This window comes from Homarus americanus, unplaced genomic scaffold (genome assembly GCF_018991925.1).
Source record: "Homarus americanus isolate GMGI-L3 unplaced genomic scaffold, GMGI_Hamer_2.0 scaffold41592, whole genome shotgun sequence".
NCBI lineage: Eukaryota > Metazoa > Arthropoda > Malacostraca > Decapoda > Nephropidae > Homarus > Homarus americanus.
The window spans coordinates 302,501-329,727 of record NW_024740109.1 but is presented as its reverse complement, the minus strand read 5'-3'; the positions used below and the strand labels follow the sequence as shown (position 1 = coordinate 329,727).

Below are 27,227 nucleotides of genomic sequence, written 5' to 3'. Positions count from 1 at the left end.
AGGTTTATCACAAAGTTTACATGCTGAGTGTTCCGGTATGGGTACAGCGTTACTAACTTGCCAGATGTGTCTATATCCTAGCCTAATTCTGGCCACGACTACATCACATTGTCTGGTTCTGTCCTTATGCTGGCCATACCGGTACCTCTTGTCACAAAATTTGTCATATTTACTAATGCTACAACTGCCAGGTCTCTCTGCATTTCTCACTTCTTCTAGATCAGTTCATGATTCTGACTTGAATGTTTTTAATTACAGCATTGGACAGGCCAAGGTCACGGTCAACATTTTCTTTCTTACGTGCCTCATTGGCCAGTCTATCAGCACGGTCATGATACCTGATTCCAACATGGGACGGGATCCACACAAATTCGATACGAAAGTTCTTCTCATTGGCAGTTATCACATTCCTTTTAATCTCACATACAACTTTAGACATAGAACCTGACAGGCTGTTCATTGATTTCAAAGCACTTTGAGAGTCACAGAATATCATCCCACCTCCATTTTCTTTAAGGTAGTCTGTGGCTAAGTAGATTCCAGTTAGTTCAGTTTGTGTTGTGCTGGACCAGTTGTTCAGCCTTTGCTTGTTTGACACTATCATCTCTTTTTCTTTATATATTATAATTGCACAGTAAGAGAATAAGAAGAAGAGAAAGAGAAATGAAGAAAAAGTAAATAGAAATGAATAAAGAAAATAAAAGGTAAAATAAAAGATATATAATACCTTTTATTCTGACTTAAATTGGAAATATTTTGATGTCCATAAATGACTACATAATATCTGTTCTTAGAAAATACGTATTACATTATAGCAGGGGAAAGCATGAAAAGATTGCTGATATTTACTTTTTATTTTTTCTAAGCTTCATTACAATCATCACATACAATGCAGCCAACACCACAAATTCCTTCATTAAACTGGCGTTGTTTACATCTGATCTTGCCAGAGTCGCAAATAAAGTGTTTATTGCTTCATAGTTCGACGTACATGGGGTGTGGCTTGGCCAGCTAGCTCTGGGCTGAACATTATTTTCTTTGAGTCTCCCTGACCCTTCTCACCAAGTTCTCTGATGACACCTGTCTCGCTACACGTGCCTCTAACAAAGGAAAGAGAAGTCAATTGTGAAAATACTCGAAGTCCATACCTTGGTTGTTAGTTCAATATTCCATAATTGTTGTTAGTCTGTATCTGGTTGTTATTTAAAAGTTTATTACTTGTTACTAATTAATATTTCATAACTGCTATGACTGATGTTAGTCAATAACTGGTTGTAAGGCTGAAAACCAATAACTGGTTGATATGGACGTAGGGAACAGACTGCTATAGTTCTTGGAACTAAATATCACTGATTTATAGTGTTCAGTGAACGAAAACTGCCGTAGGAAAGGGAAGACGTAACGCAATTATTTTTTATGAGTATACGAGTATTTTAATACACAGATTATGTAAACTCACTGGCTATTGTTGAACTAAGTTGTTATACTTATTCAGGAACTCATCAGCTTGTGCTTCTGTAAAGTTGAACATCTCCAGGAAACTGATGCTGAACCCTGCAGTTTGAAGTGACGCCAGGGTTCTCCCTAATTTACCTACAAAAATAAAAAAGATGTAAACATAAAGCTCCTCTACTTTGTTTTCGGCGTGATGTGGAAAATTCTATCTCCTAAATTAACATTTGTTTATTTACTAAAAGTTAATAGACAACGACTTCATAGCAAATTAACCAAATTTCAAGAATTATAGTGTTGTTGTTTAGGAGAAAACCATATAACACCTAAAATATGTTCGCTGGTAAACAGTCACGTGTCTGAATAAGGATACGATCATACTGTGACCAGTGTTTCCAATTTAGGGTTCAAATCCCCATTTTAGGATAATTAGACCTCTTATGGGGTTAAATTTGAGGTAATCAAAATTGTTCAAAATCTAGGGTAATCGATGATTTCTTGGGATATTTTACCCATTGTTGCAGTTGTAAGTAAATTAATACGAAAATATATACGTTTTCTTTTAACACATTACTGTGCAGTGCTCTCACTTTTACGGAAATGGACAATACCTTGATCCCAAAAATGTTGTAATCCTTCAGCCACTGTCATTATCAAAAGTACAAAACTGTTTGATTTTTTACCACAGCTGTAAGAATTGGCTGACAAAATTGGCTGGTGTGGGGTGGAAAAGTATTTATTTGCTTGATAAATTTTCAAGTCAGCTCAAATGCATAGACTACTACTGGAACAGTTGTAGTGGATTTCTCCCCTACAAACGCTTGTCGCTGAGTAGCCGACCCCGCGAATTCCGCAGTGTATGCCTCGTGGTCTAGGTCAACCAGCGCCGCCTTACATGACGGAGGTCAACTATTAAGCCACGCCTACCTCCGCTATATAAGACCTGACCTCGTGGTGACTGACCTCTCTTTCCACCTACACCAAACAGCCAGCAACACCTCCTCCTCCTCCTGCCTGGCGGCCCTCGCTCCCGCCGGCTGAGCATAACGACCCCCAAGCTGGTCCTCCTCCTGAGCACCTTGCCAACTACCTCTTTTTCACCAACCAGCAACAACATTTCCTCCTCCTCGGCTCGCACCAGCGGCTCCACTCCAGCCGGCAGCATGGCGACCCTGAGCTGGTCCTCCTCTGAGCACCACCACCAGCAGCCTCTCTCTACATCACGCTTAACAGCCACTGCTTCCAGCACCAAGCTGCCTGTATCAATACAATATGTAGAGAGCACATTGTGAGTTTCCTTTCTCCCATCACCATCCTGAGTGTGAACCCAGCAACCCGTACCCCACAAATGGTGACCCCCGGAGAATCGCACTCACACAGGATGGAGGAGAAACTGATCACTCCCAGTCTTCAAGCAACATGGAAGATTGGCTTATCCACACAGAGGCAGCTCTCATCGGCTCTACAGCTCCTGTCTCTACACCGCAGGTTAGACACCCCAGAGCAGCCCTGCTTCTCTAAACAGATACCAGCTCCTCTTCCTGCCCCAAGCACAACGTCCTACCGACCCCACCACACCCGTCCTGCCTCAGACGCCGCCCCGGTCCAGCAGTAACCCCTGCCACTGTCCTGGACCCTCCTCAGCTCCTGCCTGGCAGTCCCTGCTCCCGACGCGGCCCATGCGCCTCAGTGCAGCCCCACACACCCTTTTTTTTCCCTCAGGTACTCCCTGCTACTGTCCTGCACCCTGCTGCTGTCATGGACCCTGCTGCTGTCATGCACCCTGCTGCTGTCATGGACACACTTCCTAAAGCAGCCCCTGCTCCTGACCTAGGCCCACACACCCCAGCAGGCGCATCTGAGGACTCTGTACCTGTCGCGAGGGAAGCACAACATTCATCGCCTCCACAACCCTCCTTCTCCCTCTCTCCTCCCACAGATCTTGTGTATCTAGACAGAGTTGCCCCCCCTAGCGGCCGGCTCATCCACGCCCTCGCCATTATGTCTCACATGTGGCATGCACCGCCCGTTCTGCCTCACGTGTGCCATGCAACCCTGCAGAAAACAAGTCTCCTACACCGCCTGGAGGGAAGGGGAGTATTATAGTGGATTCCTCCCCTACAAACGCTGTTTGTCGCTGAGTAGCCGACCCCGCGAATTCCTCAATGTATGCCTCGTGGTCTAGGTCAACCAGCTCCGCCTTACATGACGGAGGTCAACTATTAAGCCACGCCTACCTCCGCTATATATAAGACCTGACCTCGGTGACTGACCTTCTTCATTCCACACAGTCAGCCAGCAACACCTCCTCCTCCTCCTCCTGCCTGGCGGCCCCTCGCTCCCACCGGCGAGCATGGCGACCCTGAGCTGGTCCTCCTTCTGAGCACCCTCACTAACTACCTTCTTTCTACCTACAACCAGCTAGCAACACCTCCTCCTCCTCGGCTCCTGCCTCAGCCCCCGCTCCAGCCGGCGAGCATTACGGCGACCCATTGCTGGTCCTCCTCTGAGCACCCTCACCAACCAGCCTCTCTACATCACGCTTGTAACCACGCTGCCACTTCCCAGCACCAAGCTGCGCTGTACACCCAATACAATATGTATACAGAGAGCACATTGCGAGTTTCCTTTCTCCATCCCATCCTGAGTGTGAACCCGTACCCCACGACCTCACGACAGTGTCACATCAGACACTTTTAATATTGATTGCACGTCACTGCAGCACTTCGCAATGTTAAAAGTAAAGCAAATTTGTTGAGAAACTGGAAATGAGTTAATTAATGGTAAGTAGATGCTGGAGGTGACAGTGTTACTGAGGACTGTATACAATGATACAGTGTATAGGTGTTGGAGGTGGTGGTGTTACTGAGGACTGCACTGTAGGTGTTGGAGGTGGTGGTGTTACTGAGGACTGTATACAGTGTATAGGTGTTGGAGGTGGTGGTGTTACTGAGGACTGCACTGTAGGTGTTGGAGGTGGTGGTGTTACTGAGGACTGCACTGTAGGTGTTGGAGGTGGTGGTGTTACTGAGGACTGTACTGTAGGTGTTGGAGGTGGTGGTGTTACTGAGGACTGTACTGTAGGTGTTGGAGGTGGTGGTGTTACTGACTGCACTGTAGGTGTTGGAGGTGGTGGTGTTACTGAGGACTGGTGTTGGAGGTGGTGTGTTACTGAGGACTGCACTGTAGGTGTTGGAGGTGGTGGTGTTACTGAGGACTGTACTGTAGGTGTTGGAGGTGGTGGTGTTACTGAGGACTGCACTGTAGGTGTTGGAGGTGGTGGTGTTACTGAGGACTGTACTGTAGGTGTTGGAGGTGGTGGTGTTACTGAGGACTGTACTGTAGGTGTTGGAGGTGGTGGTGTTACTGAGGACTGTACTGTAGGTGTTGGAGGTGGTGGACGAGGACTGCACTGTAGGTGTTGAGGTGGTGGTATGAGGACTTGTACTGCAGTGTTGGGTGGTGTTAATGAGGACTGTGTTCGGTGTTGGAGGTGGTGGTGTATGAGGACTGTACTGTAGGTGTTGGAGGTGGTGGTGTTTAGGACTGTATTAGGTGTTGAGGTGGGTAACAGGAGGACTGTGTCGGTGTGGAGGTGTGTTTTACTGAGGACTGTACTGTAGGTGTTGGAGGTGGTGATGTTACTGAGGACTGTACTGTAGGTGGTGATGTTACTGAGGACTGCCTGTAGGTGTTGGAGGTGGTGATGTTACTGAGGACTGTACTGTAGGTGTTGGAGGTGGTAGGTTTGAGGACTGTGTCGGTGTTGGAGGTGGTAGTGTTACTGAGGACTGTGTCGGTGTTGGAGGTGGTGGTGTTACTGAGGACTGTACTGAGGTGTTGGAGGTGGTGGTGTTACTGAGGACTGCACTGTAGGTGTTGGAGGTGGTGGTGCTACTGAGGACTATACTGTCGGTGTTGGAGGTGGTGATGTTACTGAGGACTGTACTGTAGGTGTTGGAGGTGGTGGTGTTACTGAGGACGTACTGTAGGTGTTGGAGGTGGTGTTACTGGAGGACTGTACTGGGTGTTGGAGGTGGTGGTGTTACTGAGGACTGTACTGTAGGTGTTGGAGGTGGTGGTGTTACTGAGGACTATACTGTCGGTGTTGGAGGTGGTGATGTTACTGAGGACTGTACTGTAGGTGTTGGAGGTGGTGTTACTGAGGACTGTACTGTGTGGTGTTGGAGGTGGTGTTACTGGAGGACTGTGACTGTAGGTGTTGGAGGTGGTGGTGTTACTGAGGACTGTACTGTATGTAGTGGTGTCAATGGCAATTTACAGTCTTGCTCTAATTCCACAGTGAATTTGATCGAGGGGCTAAGTTGTTAAGTTGTGGCAGGAAAGCTTTTAGGTCCTCATTACATGGCCAGAGACATAATACATCATCAACATATCTAAACCAGACTGCTGAGGGTGGTAAAATATTACTTAATAGTTTCTTTTCAGAATTCCATATATAGGTTGCTTAATACAGGTGAGAGTGGATTACCCATTGCCATACCAAATTTTTGAGCATAATATTCCCCATTGAATTCGAATTTGCAATCCTTAATACATAGTTTGATGAGTTCTGGATGAAGTCTTTCGAGACGGGCAGTGAAATGTTATCCAGGGAATCTATAACTCTAGTAAATCATCAACTGGGACCTTTGTAAAGAGTGACGTTACATCAAAGCTGATCAGTTTAAAATCATGATTAATGTGTAAGTTATTGAGTTTATCAACCAGATCCATATTATTCTTGATATTGAGTTAAAAATGTTGCCAACTAGGGATTTAGTAAAAGAAACTAACCATTTAGATAGTTTATAAAAGATTGACCTCAACTGAGCTAATGATGGGTCTTGCTGGGTTATTGGCCTTGTGGGTCTTGATTACACCGTACATGTATGGCAGTGGAGGGACGTTGAAGTAAGATGTTTAATGAGAGTAGCTTTGCCTCTCAACAGGGACTTCAGTTTTTGTTGAACTGGGTGTTGACAGTGTTGGGAGGATTATTTATGAGTTTAGAATATGTTGTAGTATCACATAAAAGTCATTCATTTTAGAGATATAGTCATCTTTGTTTAAAATCACTACTGTGTTGGCTTTATCTGCTTTAGTGACATGTAGATCCTTATTTTCTTAAGGGCTTGGATTGCTTTGGTGAATCTTTCTGCACAGCTAAAACCTGTGGCATTTAACTCATGCACTGTTAAACAAATGATTATCAAGAACTCCCCAACAACAACACAATTGGGTTGCATTTATAAAGTTCCTTGCAAGGAATGTAATATGTTTTACTTTAGGCCAGACAGGTAAAGATCTTGCAACTAGAATTAAACAACACAAATACAGTGAAGTTAGGACAGGCTGTAATCCAATGCTCTGTTTGTTCATTTGAGGGATAAAAGCATTGCATTGACTGATAATGCCTCCTCAATATTACGATGTAATTCAATTGATAGTAGGAACATCATAGAATCTAGTCTTATTAAACATACCGAAGCATTCAACATGAATTTGAGTAACGGCATGTACAAGCTGGACAATTTTGTAATTAAGAAGATTTGTGATCAGTTGAGAAGGCCGGGTCACTTGACCATCTGACCTGACCACCAACCGTTGTGTGCTATTTAAAGATTAGTAGGGTCATTACCAATACCTGACCATGACCTGGTCTCACCTCATCTGTATATATACACCTTGATTTGTATTATTTCTAGTCTGTACTTCACCCCTGAAGATGTGAATAAATTAAGCGCTTAGAGAATGTGTTTTCTTCTTTCCTTAGAATAATAGCATATATATATATATATATATATATATATATATATATATATATATATATATATATATATATATATATATATATATATACCGTTAATGAATACCATATCGTTTCCCATTATTGATCTTTTTTATGGTCTTTTATTATTATTATTATTATTACAGGTTGACAATCCCTTATCCGAAATCCTTGGGGCCAGAGGCATTTTGGATTTCGGAATTTTTCGGTTTTCAGAATGATTTTTATTTGTTTTTGTATTAACCCACCCGGGCACAAGTCACTGACCCACATTGGGGCCTGGGGGGCGAAAATATAATAATTATAATAACAATAATAATAATAATAATAATTCATAGGCCTAGGTCGGGTTTCTCACTTTTTATCTTTTTTCACTCTTGTATTTCTTTATTATTATTATTATTATTATTATTATTATTATTATTATTATTATTTTAGTAATACAGTATTATTGCTATTAGTTTTATTATAAATTTTATTATTATATTTTATTATTATTAGTTATCATTATTATTTTATTTAGGTGTATTTTTTATTTACAATTTTTATTTACTATGAAAAATTATTATTATTATACTGTAATTAGTATTACGATTACATTTTCGCCCCACAGGCCCGATATGGGTCAGTGATCTATGCCTGGGTGGGCTAATCCCTGTTTAAAAAAAAAAAAAAAAAATGCTCCACAATTTTGTTTCGGTTTTCGGAATTTCAGATAAGGGTTATCAACCTGTATTATTATTATTATTATTATTATTATTATTATTATTATTACATTATACTATATTTTTATTTAATATTTGTTATAATTCATTATTATTATTATTATTATTATTATTATTATTATTATTATTATTATTATTATTATATTTTCTCCCCCAGGCCCAGATGTGGGTCATTGACCTGTGCCCTGGTGAGCTAAATCCGTAAAAATATAAAAAATAAAAAATAAATAAAATAAAATAAATAAATAAATTAGATGGTCCATGGTCTTCAAACAAGCAATTCTGTATTTGCAGTAGTTTATTTATTCAGCGCGTGAATCATAGTAGAAGAGGACCAGCAAAGCAATTATCTGGAGCTGTACAGTTGAATTATTAGTTTTGACCATAACATTTCGGGTAGTTTAAATATCCTTGCGTATAACATAGAGGTTTAAGGCTGCATTCCAAATCATCTGACATCCTTTTGTTATTTGCTTATACCAGGGTATTCTTCCATTAAATCAGTGCATACACTACTCAGGTTTAATAATTGCAGTATATAGAAAGTGTATTTAATCTTCAGCGAATTTGATAGTGTGACAGTGGTTAAATTATTTAGAACTGCGGTAGAGTAGGGCCTCGTCGTTTTACTTTGCGTATTTGTATGGGGTGGCAATCATTTTACTAATATATTATTGAGGTATATATAATTGCTACAGGTTTTTCTTCTGACGTCCGTACTGCTAATTTTATGTGTTACAGACCCGGGGGAAGTGTGTCCCCAGTAAAAGAAATAGCTGGAACCATTGGAAAATTAGATAAAGCCCACAAGATAGAAAGTGTGGACTTTGAAGACAGTGCACGACACATTGCAAATAGTGAACTCAGTATCACCTGATGTAACATTGTGAGACATACAATACAACACAACTCACCTGATGTAACATTGTGAGACATACAATACAACACAACTCACCTGATGTATCATTGTGAGACATACAACACAACACAACTCACCTGATGTATCATTGCGAGACATACAACACAACTCACCTGATGTATCATTGCGAGACATACAACACAACTCACCTGATGTATCATTGTGAGACATACAACACAACACAACTCACCTGATGTATAATTTTGAGGCATACAATACAACACAACTCACCTGATGTATCATTGTGAGACATACAACACAACACAACTCACCTGATGTATCATTGCGAGACATACAACACAACTCACCTGATGTATCATTGTAAGGTATAAGGACAAAATTCATCCCACTGGAAGCTTGAATCGTGTTATCACTCACATTAGAAGACGAGAAAAACAGATTCATCTCCTAGAATATGAATAAAATAATAAATAGTTTAGTTGAAAGAAAATGTAGCAGAGATTGGATAATATTTGTTTACTTTAATGATCGTGGACTTCCTTTTCATTTGTTGCTTCTCATAATTAAAGTAAACTCGTTATCATCGAGATTCTGTCGTATTGATTACTTCCGTTATTTATCTCATTATTTACGTTTTAATTTAGTTTTGTTGCCACTAAGTAATAACAATGACACCTTACTTAATCTAACCTAACTTATTTAACTTAGGATCGCTTTGCCAGTTTAAAACTAACGTAACCTGACTTCTGCAACTTGTCCTACCCATACGTACTGTAGTCTAATTAAACTAGCCTATCCAAGGAACACCTTAACTATCCTAAATATCTAACCAAACCTAAGCTAACCTAACCTACCTTGTGTAACGTAATCTACTTAACCTAACTTAAGCTACCTAGCCTAACATAACCCATCCTAAAAAAAACCGAATGTATTCTCATTTAACCTAACCTACCTTAACGATCTCAGAATATATTTCTGTTGAGACAAGTAAGGATAGACAAGTTAGGCATGGATTGATTGGTTCAATGGGCATGATATCGCAGTCTGCATGAGAATTGCGACACTTACTCAAAAATGCTGAAAACTTTGTATTTATTGCCATTAATGTAAAGGGTGAGTTGTCGAAGTGGGACTAAAAGACACGGATGACTGTAAGTGATAAGAACAAGTTTCTGTAAAAAATAATGCAAAAAATAAAAAAATCGACCACATATCTAAATTAACTGTGACTATACGGACAGATGATTATGTAAGTAATATAAGAATATTTAAGAAGTGTCAATATGAAATTATGTTGTAAAGTTGCTCCAAAATTGCCTGGACACTTTTAGCCGTATCTGTCACGTGCTTGTGAGTTATATAGAGTATGCAATTGGTTTATAGCTAATGCACACTGCTTTTCATTACAATTTATGTCAGGATAACACCATAGAAAAGAAAATGTAATACTATGAAGAATCTGAGAGCATAGATCACTAAACGTTTAGTCACTGACTCTGGTGGCGGAGTCTCCAGTGCTTGACCCGTGAACTGCGTTACATAGTCGATTGGTCCCGAACTTTTCTCTGATGGTCTTCGGGGAATCTTCACTTGCAGTCTCATCTTTCACGGATCCTAGCATCTTGCGCCACCGAGCCACGGCGTCTTGTCCTCTCAGCTCCATTCCCACAACAGGGCCACTTGTGACGTAGTCCAGAACATATCTGGATAATAAAACTGTCATAGCCTAAAAAGGATTCTACTGAAACATTTTAAATTATTAATAACTATACAACAGTGAGATTAAACAATATTTTGAAAAAATGGCTTGATTAAATTTATAACGCTTAGTTTATGTTATCCGATAATGAAATCAATGATATATAAATTGCTTTGTCTGCCCTTTACGTTTCAGGTAACTTTGAGGCAGCGTGAATTAATGAACTACTGAATAGATTCTGTATATGGTACATTAGTTAATTTACGAGTTTATTAATTTAGTAATTAAAGGGATATTTCAGGGGTTCAGAGGTAATAAGATAATGTTTTTTTAATCATGTGTATGTAAAGCCTTAAACTCAGTGCTATTCCAAATTTGAAATCCTAAACTGACCCTTTAGCATTTATATAGAAATATTCAAGAGGGTTGTACATTAATTTTAATTTATCATTTCACCACTTACCAGCATACTAACCTTTTGGGCAGTTGGTTTGCTCTTTGTTAACAAGACTTTATTGTCTAGTTAACGCTGGAGGAGGGACAGGAGAAACCTATGATGTTTGGTAGGGTATTAGTGTGTTACCTACGGGTCAAGACTCTAACCCAAGACACAGTAGTTAGAGAAATACGCACGTTTTATACATATACAATATACTGCTATGAGTTATAATTGTGCGAACTGTTACCATACATAGTCCAAAAGTTTATCCTATGGACCTTGTCACATGTTGATCAAACCTACCAAGTTTGGTGCCATTCTACAAAACCCGTTCTAGAATTATTCAGGGGAGCTGTTTCAATACCAGACTTGACCAGTACTGGAACAGGTTCAGATACATTCAGGAGCCAGTCCATGCCCAGTACTTGCCAACAGTGCGTAACAGAGACGTGACCGACCGCCTATGCAGCTAAGTTGCCGAACAGTGGCGAAGAGGATAAAAGTATAAAAGTAAAAGTAAAAGACAGACTGACAAGCCTGAAAAAATACACTTTAGTGAAATAGCAACACCAATAATCAGTTACGAGCTGTTAAAGACCCATCCACGGACTGAGTTGTCATATAACAACTTCTTGCTGTGCATCGTGGAAATGTGGAACAGTTTACCAGAGCAGATAGGTGTTCTGGTCTCGAGATAAGCTAACTTTCGACAGACGACTAGATAAACTCTGGACAGATCAGTATATCATAAACAATACAGTATACTGTACAGTACGTAGCGCCAGCTTACTCTGAGATAGATTAATACTACGTAAGACAGGGTGTGGTGACTTACCACACTGCCTCTCTGTACTGAAAGCTTAATATGATGTATCCACAGAGCCCCGAACAGGTCGTCAGGGCTAAGGGACCCACATCCTTTTTTTCAATACTGTATAAGCAGATGAACACACAGACAGACATATATAAACATAAACGTACTGGTAGTGAGGCTTGCCAGTAGAACCTGTGTATAGCTGGGCCGCCTGTTTCCTCGACAACCACGCCATCTTCATGCGATTGATCTTCAACCCGCCAGCCTCTATCATCTCCACCACGTCACCCAGTCTGTGTACAGTGTCAGGTTTCACCATCGTAAAAGTGCTGAAATAATGAAAAATGGAACATGGAATTATAATTTGTTTTCTTATTTCACAAAAGATAAAAAGCTTAGCATCACATTTCTGTGTGTTGTGATTGTAGATGTGTTGTCTAATGGTAGACCCTGCTGCCATATGGCATCACAAAACTTTTGACCAAGTCCCAGGTTGCTGATTTGACTTTCTGCCTCATTTACACACAATTGTAGGGTCTCAATTGTTTCTCTTAATTTGACAACACAACATACATATATCGTTCCACACTATACAAGCTATGAAACTATCTCCTCCTATTACCCACTCCTCTTTCATTACTTCTAGGAATCGTTGTAAGGTTATTCTTCGTAGGACCAAGCGGAATTTTATAAAAAGAAAGACCGCTGTCCTGACTAATTCTTCCTCTAGTAAATCCTACTGGTCCTTAACCAAAAATATCTATAATACCTTCTGCACTCCTTTTCCCCCTCTCTTCCGACCTTGGACGATTCCCACTCTATCCCTCCTACCCCTGCTCCTCCAACTGAACCTATGCACTTTCCTATAATCTCCACTCGCAGGGTTGCCGGTGTGTTATCCAGGTTGGCTGTGAGTAAGGCTCATGGACCGGACGGCATACCCCCTCGTGTTCTGAGGGAGTGTGCTGTAGCTCTGGCCCCTGTGCTTGCTTGCCTCTGCCTCAAAACCCAACTTTTCCTTCTTCTTGGAAGCATGCCTTGGTTCAGCCCATCCCGAAGAGGGGGTGACCATTCTAATCCCTCAAACTATCGCCCCATTGCCCTAACTACATCCATCTCTAAGATTTTCGAAATTATCTTGAATTCCCATTTTCTCCGTCACCTTGAACGCCATTCTCTTTTGTCGGATCACAAATATGGCTTTCGCCAGGCGAGATCTACTGGTGATTTGCTTTCCTACTGCACCCATCTTTGGTCATCCTCTCTTAGGGATTATGGGGAAACTTAGTCGTGGCCCTCGACATCTCCAAAGCATTTGACAGGGTATGGCACAAGTCTTTGCTTTCTAAACTTCTCTCTTATGGTTTCTCTCCCCCACTTTGTTTTCTAATCTCTAGCTTCCATGAGAACCGATCCATGGCAGTTGTTGTCGAGGAATCGATCTCTCGCTCTTTCTCTACCAATAGTGTTGTCCCACAGGGTTCTGTTCTTTCACCTACTCTCTTCCTTCTTTTATCACTGATTTACTTCACACTACAACTAATTCTATCCATTCTTACGCTGATGATTCTACTCTTCACTCTTCTTCACATTTCCCCTTCCTCCTAACTCACAAACTAGATCTGTTTCTAGATCTGATATCATTACATCTATCAATGCGGATCTGTGCAGCATCTCCGTATGGGGAGCTAGAAACTTGGTTAAATTCAATAGTAATAAAACTCAGTATTTACCAATTACACTTTCTAAATTAGATGATCTCCCACCAATTACATTTCAGGACGCTATCATTCTGCCAAATTCTAAAATAGATATGCTAAGCCTCACCATTTCCTTTAATATGTCAAGGAAGCCACACATCCTCAACATTGCTAAAGCTGCCTCCCTAAAGTTGGGAATGCTGTACAGATGCCGTAGCTAGAGCAGTTACTTCAAGTATATAAGGGATTCATTCGTCCTAACTTGGAGTACTGCTCTCATATCTGGGGTGGATCTTCTTCTGTCCAACTGTTAGATAAGGTGGAATCAAAGGCATTTTGTCTTATTAACTCTCCTCCTTTAGTTGACAATCTTTCTTCCCTTACTCTTTGCCGCAATGTTGCTTCACTCTCTCTCTTTTACAGGTACTTTAACGGGCAATATTCGGTGGATTTGGCATCCTGTGTACCGCCGGCAAGGTCGTGGGCTCGTAACGCTCGTCTTGCCCGCGGTGCCCACCGTTTCTCTGTGGATGTCGGTCACACTAGAATAACCCGTTTTAGTACATCCTTCTTTCCTCACACAGCCAAACTGTGGACTGCTCTGCCTTCTTCTGTGTTTCCATACTCATACAATCTGCCTCACCTTAAAAAGCTGGTTTTCCGGCATCTTCGTGGTGTAGATTAATATAACCGTTCCTTTTCTATTTTTAATTTCTTTTTATTCTAATTTTTTCGCCCCCTAGGCCCCGTTGTGGGTCGTTTGACCTGCGTCCTGGTGGACGAATTCCCGTAAAAAAAATCTTGCCTGGAAGTAGTTAACATCTGACCTTAAAGTGATTAATATCTCACCTTAACGTTCTTAATATCTCACCTTAAAGTGGTTAATATCTCACCTAGAAATGGTTAATATCTCACCCAAAAATGGTTAATATCTCACCTTAAAGTGGTTAATATCTTACCTGGAAGTGGTTAATATCTTTACTGGAAGTGGTTAATGTCTCACTTGGAAGTGGTTAATATCTTTACTGGAAGTGGTTAATGTCTCACTTGGAAGTGGTTAATATCTTTACTGGAAGTGGTTAATGTCTCACTTGGAAGTGGTTAATATCTTTACTGGAAGTGGTTAATGTCTCACTTGGAAGTGGTTAATATCTCACCTGGAAGCGGTTAATAACTCGCCTTGAAGTGGTTAATGTCAGCCTGGAAGTGGTTAATGTCTCACCTGGAAGTGGTTAATGTCTCACCTGGAAGTGGTTAATGTCTCACCTGGAAGTGGTTAATGTCTCACCTGGAAGTGGTTAATATCTCACTTGGAAGTGGTTAATATCTCACCTGGAAGTGGTTAATATCTCATCTTCAAGTGGTTAATTACTCACCTAAAGCTGTTGAATTGACGCATTATATAGTTGAGGTAGCTGCTGGTATCGAGATGGTACGGGATGTACTGCTCCGTCTGCTGACTCACCATGTCGCACTAGTGTGTACATCAAACAAAGTGGCCTCCCTTATAATCCGGCAGCCAAATGGCAAAACTGGGCCTCACCAAGAAAAGTTTGCCATAAAAGGTTTTATTGCATTTAATGGTAGGTAAGGGTCCCTAGATCGAGATTCCAGAGGATGTGGTGTTCTCACCCTGTCGCATTTTGAAAAATCCAAGATGCACGCCAAATGGCTTATATAATGAAATTTTAAAATTTCCACATCTCTCCCATTTTTGGAAACTAAAAACACATTTAAACCACCAAATTATATTTTCTAAATATGTTGATTGCATTTTTGGTATAAATAATTACTGAAAATATTTTTTTAAAGACTTTGGAACCTTTAAGAGCTTACGTTGGGTAGGATAACTAGTAAAGCCTCAGAGTTCATAGTTGGGGTATAACCTTTGTTTAAACACACGGAATACATATACATGATGTACATGTGTAAACTTAAGGATTAGAACAAAATTGTATTCTCAATAGGCATGCAGTAAAAAGAAATAAAAACATTGAGGGGCATTTCTAAGTGGTACAATTATAATAATTCAAAAAATATCGATGAAACAAGGCAGCAGAAAGTTAAGATTGTTCACAAGGAAGAAACCTCTGGCCGAATTGACTCACATCACCAATGATAGAGTGTCTGTACATAGAACACTCGAAGCTTGCATCGATCCTCTTGATCCAAAATGTCACCAAGAACCACCTGTTAACTTTGCCATTGGCAGGGTTATCCCATCAGAAGTTAACCTAGACAAAGTGGCCAGAGGGATTCTATAAACGTATAAAGAAGTAAAAACATCCACAACAATAAAAGGAACATGTTCTCCGTCGGTGATATCCCTGTATATGGCCAGGAACCATTGTCCTGCTGGTAAGTAAACGCGATGTAAACTTTACTGATGTAATTGCAAATGAACTTGGAACATTTACACCCTTTATGTTTGACAGTAACGGACATATGCGCATAGCTAAAGCCAAGTCAGCTTAGAAAACAAATCTGTAGGTTACAGTTGGACGTACTTCAGTGTTTGTGACTGACGCATCTGCAGTTCTTTGGACTATTAACTGGCGAACTGGAGGAATGGTGCCTATTGGTGCGAAGCTTTGCTGACAGGGCCAAATGCCTACTGGAAAAAAAATCCGGTCCGACGAATATGTGGTCTTTAATAGGTACCGGGACTACAGCACAAAAATTGTGATTCGAAAGAACGATAACATGCGAGTAGAGTTTCCCAGCTCACCAGGCGACACGCCATTCCCTCAAATAGAAGTTGAACTCACAGTTACAAAAAACAAGATCCAGCTTAATCATTTCACATGCAAGGACTTACTTGAGGACACTAAGTTCCATATTGAAAACACACAGGTTCATAAGTTAGTTGTTACTGGAGATGACCCCATTCCATTGGAGAGCGATAAAGGTATAATTACCCCACGCCTTTGTGCAACATCATTTCATGAAGAAGCTGACACTATTTTAGTTCAGCAAGTCATTTCAACAGCTAAACAAAGTTTTAATGTCTGTACCAGCCTCAGTACTGGCTGATGTTTTGTGAGCCCACTGTTTTTGCCGACATTCAGTCATTGTCTCACTATTTGCAAAGTGTTTCCTATAACCTAAGTTCATAAAGGTTCAAAAGGTCTTTTGAAAAATATTTTCAGTAATTCTTTCTGCTAAAAATGCAAATCAACATAATCAGAAAATATAATGTGGCAGTTTAAATGTAGCTTTAGCTTTAAAAATGAGAGAGATATGCAAATAATAAATTTTCCTACCATTAAACGAATAAAACCTTTAATGAAAACCTTTTTGTCTGGTTCGACCCCTTGGCTGCCGGACTACCGGTATTTTTTATTTTATTTATTTATTTTTTTTGGCAACCCCCTACATCCTTGTGTAAGGTGAAGCGCAGAAGCGTTTACAGCGCCCAAAAGGGAAGCATGCTAAGATCATGCTTGCCTTTATGTCTCATGAGTCAAGGGCGTAGAAGCCTGAGGAGTCAATGGTTTTATGTCATCAAGTTATTGGAAGCTCCAACAACTTGTCCCTGAATACGAATTCGCAACTTTCGATTTACACCAGGTACCTACTTTACTGCTAGGTGAACAGGGATTGATGGGGGGCTTGGAAGTAAGTCCAAACAACTTCCCCCGGCCCGGGAATCGAACCCGTGGCATCTCGCTTGCGAGGCAAGAACGGTACCTCTTCTACCACCAGTTCCGGATTCATCACCAAAGTACAACCCATGTTGTATTGCTTCCCTCCCTTATCATATTAATGTATATCAATTCCACTGTAAAATATGTTTATACTTACAATATAAATTAAAAAATAAAATAAATAAATAACGAAGTGAAAATCTTGATAATATTCTGATATGTTCTTACTAACACCATGTTACATGTACTATTCCAGATGATACCAAATGAAACACTATTTTCTTGAGATATGTGTATATAGCAGGTGCCATTAAAAGAGCTTAGGCTCTCATTTGTCTCAGCCATGTCAATATTGTTATTAATATCGACTCTGTATCTGTATTTTTCTGGCTAAATAAACTCTTTCAATATCAATATCAACTTCGATATGGGGAACAGGCATACCAACATACGACGATCAGTAGAGAATAAATCAAAGCATTTCGTCCAAGTTTTCAAATTCTAAACACGAAAAATAACGATATGTTTTGGGTTCGAGTCATTGGCCGGCGGAAGTTGTTTGGACACTCTTCCTAGTCCCCTTGGTCCCTGTTCACCTAGCAGCACAGTAGGTACCTGCTGTAAGTCAAAAGTTGCGAATTCGTATTCAGGGACAAGTTGTTGGAACTTCCAATAACTTGCTTAGACATAAACCATTGACTCTTCAGGCTTCTACGCCCTCGACTCTTCAGGCTTCTACGCCCTTAACTCATGAGACATAAGGCAAGCATGAACTTAGCATGCTTCCCTGTTGGGCGCTGTAAACGCATCTGCGCTTCACCTTACACAAGGATGTGGGGGGTGCCCAATAAATGAAAAAAAAAATGTTTTGGGGGGCTGTACTAAATTACTTGAAGCGGCAACTCGGCATTTATACTTGAAACAAGGGCATGAGTCTAAAATAGTTATATAATGTACTTTCAAGAGTTATTACCTCACAGATTACCTATTTATTAGGGCAGAGCAAAATACTAGGAATTATAGAACAGAAAATTTGGATACTTTAACCATATACAGTAATTGGCATGAAGTGGTAATGAGAGAAATACTATTAAACGTGATGGAGGGTAACAGGACTACCCGGTAGGTGAAGGCAAAATCTAGGAACAATGAATGAAATTAAAAGTTGTGGTCTAAGGAGAGAGACAATCTGAGTGGATTGATATAGACAGCCCGAAAATGTTTGGAGTGGAGACAATGGTCACCAACCCTCTGGCATGAGGATGACACATTCATTGATTGATTAATGATTGAGAGAAGTTCAGAACACATACACCACAACCAAAGAATTTTTTATTTCAAAACGTAAAAATATTGACCAACAGACAGCAATATGTTTTTAAATAAGTAAAGACGAGTGTATGTGGTCAATTAGCATAGTACGCATTATCTAAGTGGTGTGGAAGATGTTATATAAATACAGTGCGTGAATTAGAAGGTGTTATGTAAATACAGTGCATGATGTGGAAGGAGTTATATAATTCCAGTACGTGATGTGGAAGATGTCTTATTAGTACAGTGCGCGATTTGAAAGGTGTTATGTAAGTACAATGCATGATGTGGAAAGTGTTTTATAAGTATAGTGCGTGATGTAGAAGATGCTATATAAGTACTTCGCGTGATGTGGAAGGTGTTATATAAGTACAGTGTGTAATGTGGAAGGTGTTGTAAGTACAGTGCATGATGAGGAAGATGTTAGAAGTACAGTGTTTGAGGTGGAAGATGTTACATAAGCAAAGTGTGTGATCTGTGATATGGAATGTGCTTTAGAAATACAGTGCACGCTGTGGAAGGTGTTATGAAAGTACAGTGCGTGATGTGGAAGGAGCTATATAATTACAATATGTGATGTGGAAGGTATTATATATGTACAGTGTGGGGTCACGTCGAAAGTCTTCTATCCATGCTAGGATATTTCCCCGAATTCCGTACCCCTCCAGTTTGATTTTCAACCTTTCGTGGGGTACACTGTCGAAAACCTTGGCAAATTCTAGGTATACAGTATATTGTCGATATTACGACCCCGTTCCAGAATATGGGTCCAAATATCCAACACCTTGAGCAATTGTGTTAAGCAGGAGTGCCCCGGCATAAAACCGTGTTGGCAATCCTTTACAAGGTTGTTTTGTAGTAAATGTTCCATCGCGGCCTCTCTAATAATACTCTCAAATACTGTACATATTATGCTGGTCAGGCTCACCGGTCTATAGTTGTTTGAGGAGTGACGATCGCCCTTCTTGAAGATAGGACTCACATAAGCAACTTTCCAATCACTGGGGATTTTTTGTTCATCCAGGCCTTTACAAAACAGGATCTTCAGGGGCTCGGCAAGCTCGTTCCACAACTCTCTTAGCACTCTAGGATGCACCATGTCAGGGCCGGGACTCTTATGGACCTTTAGCTTTGAAAGTTTATTTCTAATACCTTCTTCTGTGAACCTAATGTGGGTCAGTGCTGTGTCAAACCTTCTGTCCTCAAATGCAGGAAGGTTAATCGCATCCTCTCTTGTGAACACCGAGGAAAAGAAGCTGTTCAATGCCTCAGTTTTATCCTGGTCAGAATCTGTGTAACTACCACCTCCAAGCCTCAGGTCTGATACTCCTACTTGCGTTTTTAATTTTGACTTTGCATAGCGGTAAAACGCCCTTGGGTTTGACTTGACCTCGCTTGCAACCAGCCTATGGAACTCCTTTTCAGCCCTTCTACACTCTACCTTTGCTTGGTTTCTGGCTCTTGCATACATCCTCCTGTCCTGCTCATCGTTTGACCCAACCCACGTCTTGAGTTTCTGGGTTTTCTTCTTAACTTAGTCGCCCGCCGCATGGTTCATGTGTAGGGATCCCCTCGTATTCCTAGAGGCATTGGGTTTGGCCTTGGGTATATATTTATCGATCAAATGGGTCACTTTACTAGTTATGATATGCAGCGTAGTGTCTGCGTTCTTGTGCCTTAATGAGTCAGGCCAGTTGATACCCCTCATCTCTTCCCTCATCCCATTGTAATTTCCTTGTAATATTTGCACCTTGGCCTGGCCTTATCCTGAACTAGGTAACAGTTAAATCTGAATGACAACACTATATGGTGACTGGTGCCAACTGGGGCAAGGTGTTCCAGTTTGGCCACCAAACCCTCCTCGTTTGTTATGATGAGGTCTAGTAGCTTGGGTGTTTGGTCCCTCTGTAATGTGTCGGGTCTCTAATATGATGGAACAGAAAATTATTTCTCAGAGTTTCCACAAAAATAGTAGCAGGGTTATTCAAGTCATTTGGGGTGAACTCGTTTCTCCAGTCGATGTCGCCATAGTTAAAGTCCCCCATGATAAGGAGGTGGCTTGGGTTGAGCATCGCAACGTTGTCTATTAAGGCTCTAAGTTCCTTTGATTTAGTGGGCCACAGTTTGGGGATCTGTAGATACACCTGACGATAAGTAAGTCCCCTCCCTTTAATTTAATTTTACACCACTTGGACTCTTCAAAAACATCCTCTCCCTGTACCTTCACCTGGCTGGCTCTAAGGTCTTGCCTAGCATAGATAACCACACCCCTCTTGCAGATTTCTTGAGAAAGGTTCGTAAATGGGTCGATTCTCCTGTTCTTGTACAACAGTTCTACAGTGCATGATGTGGAAGGTGTTACATAAAAACAGTGAGTGATGTGGAAGGTGTTATATAAGTACAGTACTCCTGCCTCACCACATAAATCAACTCACGCGCAGCCTTCATTCAGCTCATCATACTTTTCATCATCATCAAAACCCCTATACCCCAAAAAGTCCTATGGCAACGGACGAGTGGCGACGGGGACAGGCAGAGATGACTGCTGGGAGTCTCTAGTCACAACTCTGCATAGGGGAGGCACAGATAAGATGGTCGTTTCTGCACGAGGATCTAGGCAGTAGTGCAATCCAGTCCTGTCTGTGCGACTGAGCAGCCCATTCGAGGAGCCACTCTGCTCACCCCACATGGGAGGGGGCTAGAAAAGGAGCCTTAAACATAGCCTGCCTAAAAAAACAACCTGATTGGGCAACCGCACCCAGTAAGGTTATCCTTATGCACTTGAAAACACAATCAAAATCACAGATCCAAAAACAAACAAACTATACAATCTCTTATTGTCGCTGCATGGAACGTCAGGACCCTTCTGGATACTGGGACAAATGAGCGTCCTGAAATAAGAACTACCCATGTGGCAAAAGAGCTGCCTAGAAATAACATCGACATAGCAGCCATCAGTGAGTCCCGGCTCCCAGACGAGGGTCAACTCAAAGAACTTGGGTCTAGCTATACCTTCTTCTTGAAGGATAAGCCTGCTACAGAGAGAAACTGCATCTATGGAGTTGGCATTCCCATTTGCCTATGCATCCTACACAGGCTAACTGAAATGCCTAATAGGATCAACGAGTGCCTCATGACGCTCCGAGTCCCACTGAATCATTCACGTCATGCCTTTTTCATCAGTGCAAATGCCCCAACACTGGATGCAGAAGATGACATCAAGGAGGCCTTTTACGCCGACCTCGACAGAGCGCTAACCTCTATCCCCAGAGATGATAAGGTTGTGCTCCTTGGTGACTTCAATGTCAGAGTTGGCAAAGATGCTGACATTTGGCAGGGAACCATAGGGAGAAATGGAATAGGCAAGTGTAATCCTAACGGCCTACTCCTCCTCAGCAGGTGTGCTGCACACAACCTCACTATCACCAATACCTTGTTTAGGCAGGCCGAAAAGTTCAAGGGCTCGTGGCAACACCCATGATCCATACACTGGCATCTCATTGACTACAACATTGTCAAAGAAAGGGATCGCCGAGATGTCCTCATCAGCCGTGCCATGCATGGTTCAGACCACTGGGACACTGGTCATTGGCTCGTCAGAACCAAGCTCTCACTTCACGTCGCCCCAAAACGGCGAAGGCAGCAAGCCTCTAGAAGAGGCTTTAACACTGAGCATCTGGAGGATCCAGAGCTAGCACATGCCTTCAGAGAGAAGCTGGAACATAGGCTGATAAGCAACCCGACAAGGAACAACCCAAATCCCAGTGCCGAATGGGAATTCTCAAAACTGCCATGACAAAAACCTGCAGAGAGACCCTCAGCCAGATCAAAAGAATATACCAGAACTGGTCTGATGAAAATGACCCGGCATTCAATGTACTCGTCAATGATAAATGTACTGCTTTAACTGACTGGCAGAGCAACCCTCAGTCTCGGACCAAAGCTGATACCTTCTGCAAGAAGAGAGCTTTGTCCCAGCACTAACTTTGCAATCTAAAGAATGACTGGTTTACAAATAAAGCATGTGAAACACAAAAATTTGCAAATCAACACAAGATGCACGAATTTTTCAATTTCACTAAAACATTTTATGAGCCAATCACTCGTAGTTCAGCCCCCTCTCCTCATGCGATGGTAATTCCACAATTAAAGATGATCTAGGCCTCCTTCAGTGCTGAATAGAGCACTACCATTCACTGATCAACCGAAACACTGATATGGATGTCCTGACTACCCAGCAGGTCCCTCAGCATCAAGAACTGACCCACCTCAACTATCCTCCATCCCTGGACGAGGTAGCTACTACCATCAAACAGATAAAAAATAGCAAAGCCTTGAGGCTTGATGGAATCCCAGCCGAGGTGTATAAAGCAGGAGGACCTCTGCTTACCAGCCGTCTCCACTCTCCCTGGAGAATATATGGGAAAGGGAGGAAATCCTCAAGCTCTTAAAGACGCCTACATAATCATATTTATAAGAACAAGGGAAACCGGTCAGACTGTGGCAACTACCGCGATATCTATCTGCTGTCCGTAGCTGGCAAGATTATTGCCCAAGTCCTCCTAAACAGACTTCTTCCTGAGGCGGAAAACATCCTCCCAGAACCACAATGTGACTTTAGACCGTCACGTGGCACCACTGACATGATCTTTGCTGCCTTCCAGATACAGGAAAAGTGCAAAGAACAGCGTCGTGACCTGTACATGGCTTTCATCGACCTAACTAAGGTCTTCAACTCTGTCAACAGGGAAGCCCTCTCGTGGACCATCAGCCGTTTTGGCTGCTCCCCAAAATTCATCGCCATTGTGAGGCAATTCCACGATGGTATGAACTGCAGTGTCCTGCACAATGGCACCCAGTCTGAGTTCTTCTCCATCCAAACAGGGGCTAAACAAGGATGTGTACTGGCACCAACTCTCGTTTCCATTTTCTTGGCTGCCTTCCTTACTCGTGCCAGTGCCAATTTAGCCGGCGGGGTGGACATCGAGTACCAGATGAAGGGTATTTTCAACATAAGACGACTCCAGGCAAGAACAAAGGTGTCGGCAGCTTCTATTACTGAACTTCAGTTTGCAGACGACGTCACTCTTGTTGCTCACACTGAACGCGGCCTACAGGAGATCCTGAACACCAATGTAGATGCGTATGCACACTTCGGCTTTGAGGTGAATGTATGTAAGACTCAGATTCTCAGATTCTCTTTCAACCTGCCCCTGGTTAAGGACACACCTCCACCATTCATCCATCTTATCGGTACTACCCTCTCTAATGTTCCCCACTTTCGGTATCTCGGCTCCCACCTGTCCACCACCACGGACATCGATGAAGAGATTCAGCATCGGATCAGATGTGCATCTTAAGCCTTTGGCAGACTCTGAAACCGCGACGTCAGCTGTAGGGAGCTGAAATTATTTACAAAGTTACATGCATATCGAGCAGTGGTCCTCCCCACCCTGCTGTATGGCAGCGACACATGGGTCACATACAGGAGGCACCTCAAGTCATTTGAAAATTTTCACCAATGTAGTCTATGTTCCATCCTCCGAGTTCGCTGGGAAGACAAGAGAACAAATGTCAGTATTCTTGCTGACACCAACTGTAGGAGCATCGAGGCTACCATTATCCATGAACAACTACGTTGGACTGGCCATGTTACCTGCATGGACGAAAGTAGACTGCCAAAGCAGCTACTTTACAGTCACCTAAAGAATAGTAAATGTAATGCCGGCGGGCATTTGAAAAGTTATAATGATAGTCCTAAGACAAATCTGAAAAAGTGCCAAACCAACTTTCTCACCTGGGAGACAATTACTCCACATCGTAACACTCGGAGGAGCACCACAAGAGAAGGTGTCAATACTTTCGAGTAATCCCGAGTGCAAACCGAAGCAGACAGGCGCCAACGCCGGAAAGACGCTGCCACCGCCCCTCCCGCACTCGATGTAGCCCTCCACATGTGTAACATCTGTGAACAACTCTGCCGGTCATGTGTCGGCCTCTTTAGTCACCTCAAAACTCACCAATGAAGGTGAGATCACAAATAACTCATATCAATTTATCATAGCTGGATGATCGTCATACTCGATGTCGAGTGACAGCATAGTAGTACTATGTTATATAAATCGAGTGCATGATGTGGAAGGTGTTATATAAGTACAGTACATGATGTGGAAGATGTAATACAAGTACAGTGCTTGATGTGGATGGTGTTATAAGTACAGTACGTGATATGGAAGGTGTTATATAAGTACAGTATAATGTGTAATGCAGAAGCTGTTATATAAGTACAGTTCCTGATATGAAAGATGTTATCTAATTGCAGTGCATAATGTGGAAGGTATTATATGAGTATTGTGCGTTATGTGGAAGGTGTTATAAATATAGTACATGTTGTGGAAAGTGTTATATAAGTACGGTACGAGATGTGGAATATGCTATAGATAGAAGAATAGAACATGATGTGAAAGCTGTTATATAAGTACAAGACGTGATGTGGAGGGTGTTATATAAGTACAGTGCATGATGTGAAAGAAGTTATATAAGTATAGTGCATGATGTAGACGATGTTACTAAGTACAAGACGTGATGTGGAGGGTGTTATATAAGTACAGTGCATGATGTGAAAGGTGTATGTCACAGTATAAGCTCAAATTTTTACCGTGTCATAATTAGGTCAGATTTTAATAGGTTAGGATGGGTTAATTTAGGTTAGGTTGGGTTGGGTTGGCTTTGATCTGGTTCAATTGAGTTAGATTAGGATAATATTTTTAGTGCTTATTTAGGTAACACACACACACACACACACACACACACACTTACCATATAATTAGTGCTGTTGGTGCCTGTCTTGTGGTACATGTTGGATGTGGCTAGACCTACCAGCAAGAGCTTGACCAACATTGTTTACTCCTGTAGATGTAACAACAAAATTAATGGTCACTATATCTTCGCTTCAACAACTAAGGTCTTTGTTATATGTTACTAAGCCAACTATACCTATTTAGTAAAAATGAACAAGTTGATTTTCACTTTGAATTTTAACGTACTTATGAACAAAACAAATGGTGAATTTGTTAATTCTTCCTATTTTTTAAGACACCAGCTCGTAGTTGTTGTTCCTCAAAGTAATTTTTCACTGGTGTGATGGGATATCAAAAAAACAATCACTTGAAAATGATGTGAACTGTTTCTGAGAGCATACAGTAGTATCAATAAAGAGATAAAATTTGCCTTACCTTTTCTATTTCCTCGTGACTGTAGCAGTTAATTTTACACTCTACACTTACATGACTAATCAAAAATACTTCCAAATATTTTCTACCTTGCGTATGTTACTGATGACCCAGTAAAATTTTGATTTTTAGGTTTAATTGGCGCAGAAAAGGATTTACTTATTAAGGGCGTTCTTCTGTACCTTTAGCACAGGAAACTACCTTCTTATGTTATTGATTCATGATCAGGACATGATTCTATATCATTTTGCACTAGACCCATGTTCGTGCTCGAAATTATGATTTAAGTGAATTTTTTGGTCAGAAGCCATTGTGAGGTCAGGGAAGTACTGTACAAGGGTGAGAAGGCCACGAGCTTGTACACAGTGATGAGTCAGGGTGTAGAGCTACACCTACTTGACGAAAGAACGTATATTGGGCGAGATCTAAGGCCCTGAATGTTCCATCGTAAGAAGAGGAGGGAGCGTGGTCCTCCGGTGTGAGGTGAAGAGTTAGTGGAAGAGCAGAAGAGAAGAAATGGAGGATATGGATAATAAAATAAAAGTGACGAAATTGATGAGAGTCAATGAAAGGAAGGAGTAAGAACCTAGTGAAATTTAAACTCTGATTTAGTAAGATAGATAAAATTACATCGTTAATCTATGTAAAACTAAAAAATAGCTAGCAGAAGCAGAATACAAGATATAGAAGGAAGAATAGTAATGGGAAAAGAGATGCCGTTAAGTACTGATGCCAAATGATAGAGGAGTGTCCAAATATTACATGTTTGGAGATGGCGAAAGGAAGACGGCAGTTCTAAGTAAAGAAGGAAGTATCGAGGGAGGAGATAATGATAGCAGTAAATAGATTAAGATTAGGCAAGATTCCGGGACACAAGAGATGTTGAAACAGGGAGAGATGAAAAGTGATAAATAATTACTAACTAAGAGTGTATTAGATGATACAGTAAACTGAAAAAAAAATATTTTAGGAGTGATAGAAGCCTATTTTAGTAGGGGTATGTGAAAGGAAAGTTAATAAGAAAACACAAAAGAGGAATGTTGAGTATGCTGAGGTAGGATGGTGCTGTGTAAATGATAAGCTGAGGTAGGATGGTGCTGAGTAAATGATAAGCTGAGGTAGGATGGTGCTGTGTAAATGATAAACTGAGGTAGGATGGTGCTGAGTAAATGATAAGCTGAGATAGGGTGGTGCTGTGTAAATGATAAGCTGAGGTAGGGTGGTGCTGTGTAAATGATTAGCTGTGGTAGGGTGGTGCTGTGTAAAAAATTAGCTGAGATGATTTGAAGAATTAGATAGGTGACGATAACGTAACTGTCAACTTGGAAACCAAAACCACGTTTAAAGACAGAAACTCACGTTAGTGAAGGTAGTTAATTAAGATAATAAAAATTTGCCTTTTGATGTTTGGAAAATCTTCTTGTAGATACGAAAGTGATTACCCCGAAACACTGTGGGAGATAGTGAGAAATGATATAGTAGGGAAAAAGAAGATTTATGCTGTAACTTATATCCGAACAGTTGCCTGACGCTGTGA

General features: G+C 41.2%; 1 protein-coding gene across 2 annotated transcripts in view; it reads right to left on the bottom strand.

The window, feature by feature from the left end:
- Nucleotides 1–839: 839 nt before the first annotated feature.
- The window catches only part of LOC121875207 (nucleoside diphosphate kinase-like), a 27,243-nt gene continuing 855 nt past the window's right edge, over nucleotides 840–27,227 (bottom strand). Inside the window, exons 2-8 of one of the 2 annotated variants that reach the window (XM_042379659.1) lie at nucleotides 25,278–25,367; nucleotides 14,877–14,974; nucleotides 11,968–12,129; nucleotides 10,344–10,551; nucleotides 9,196–9,295; nucleotides 1,460–1,593; nucleotides 840–1,104 (exon numbers count right to left, since the gene is read on the bottom strand). In XM_042379659.1, coding sequence (XP_042235593.1) covers nucleotides 1,463–1,593; nucleotides 9,196–9,295; nucleotides 10,344–10,551; nucleotides 11,968–12,129; nucleotides 14,877–14,974; nucleotides 25,278–25,358 — 780 coding nt within the window. In that variant the 5' untranslated portion in view covers nucleotides 25,359–25,367 and the 3' untranslated portion in view covers nucleotides 840–1,104; nucleotides 1,460–1,462. The remainder of the gene's footprint in view (nucleotides 1,105–1,459; nucleotides 1,594–9,195; nucleotides 9,296–10,343; nucleotides 10,552–11,967; nucleotides 12,130–14,876; nucleotides 14,975–25,277; nucleotides 25,368–27,227) is intronic. The other variant, XM_042379658.1, reaches the window with a different exon arrangement.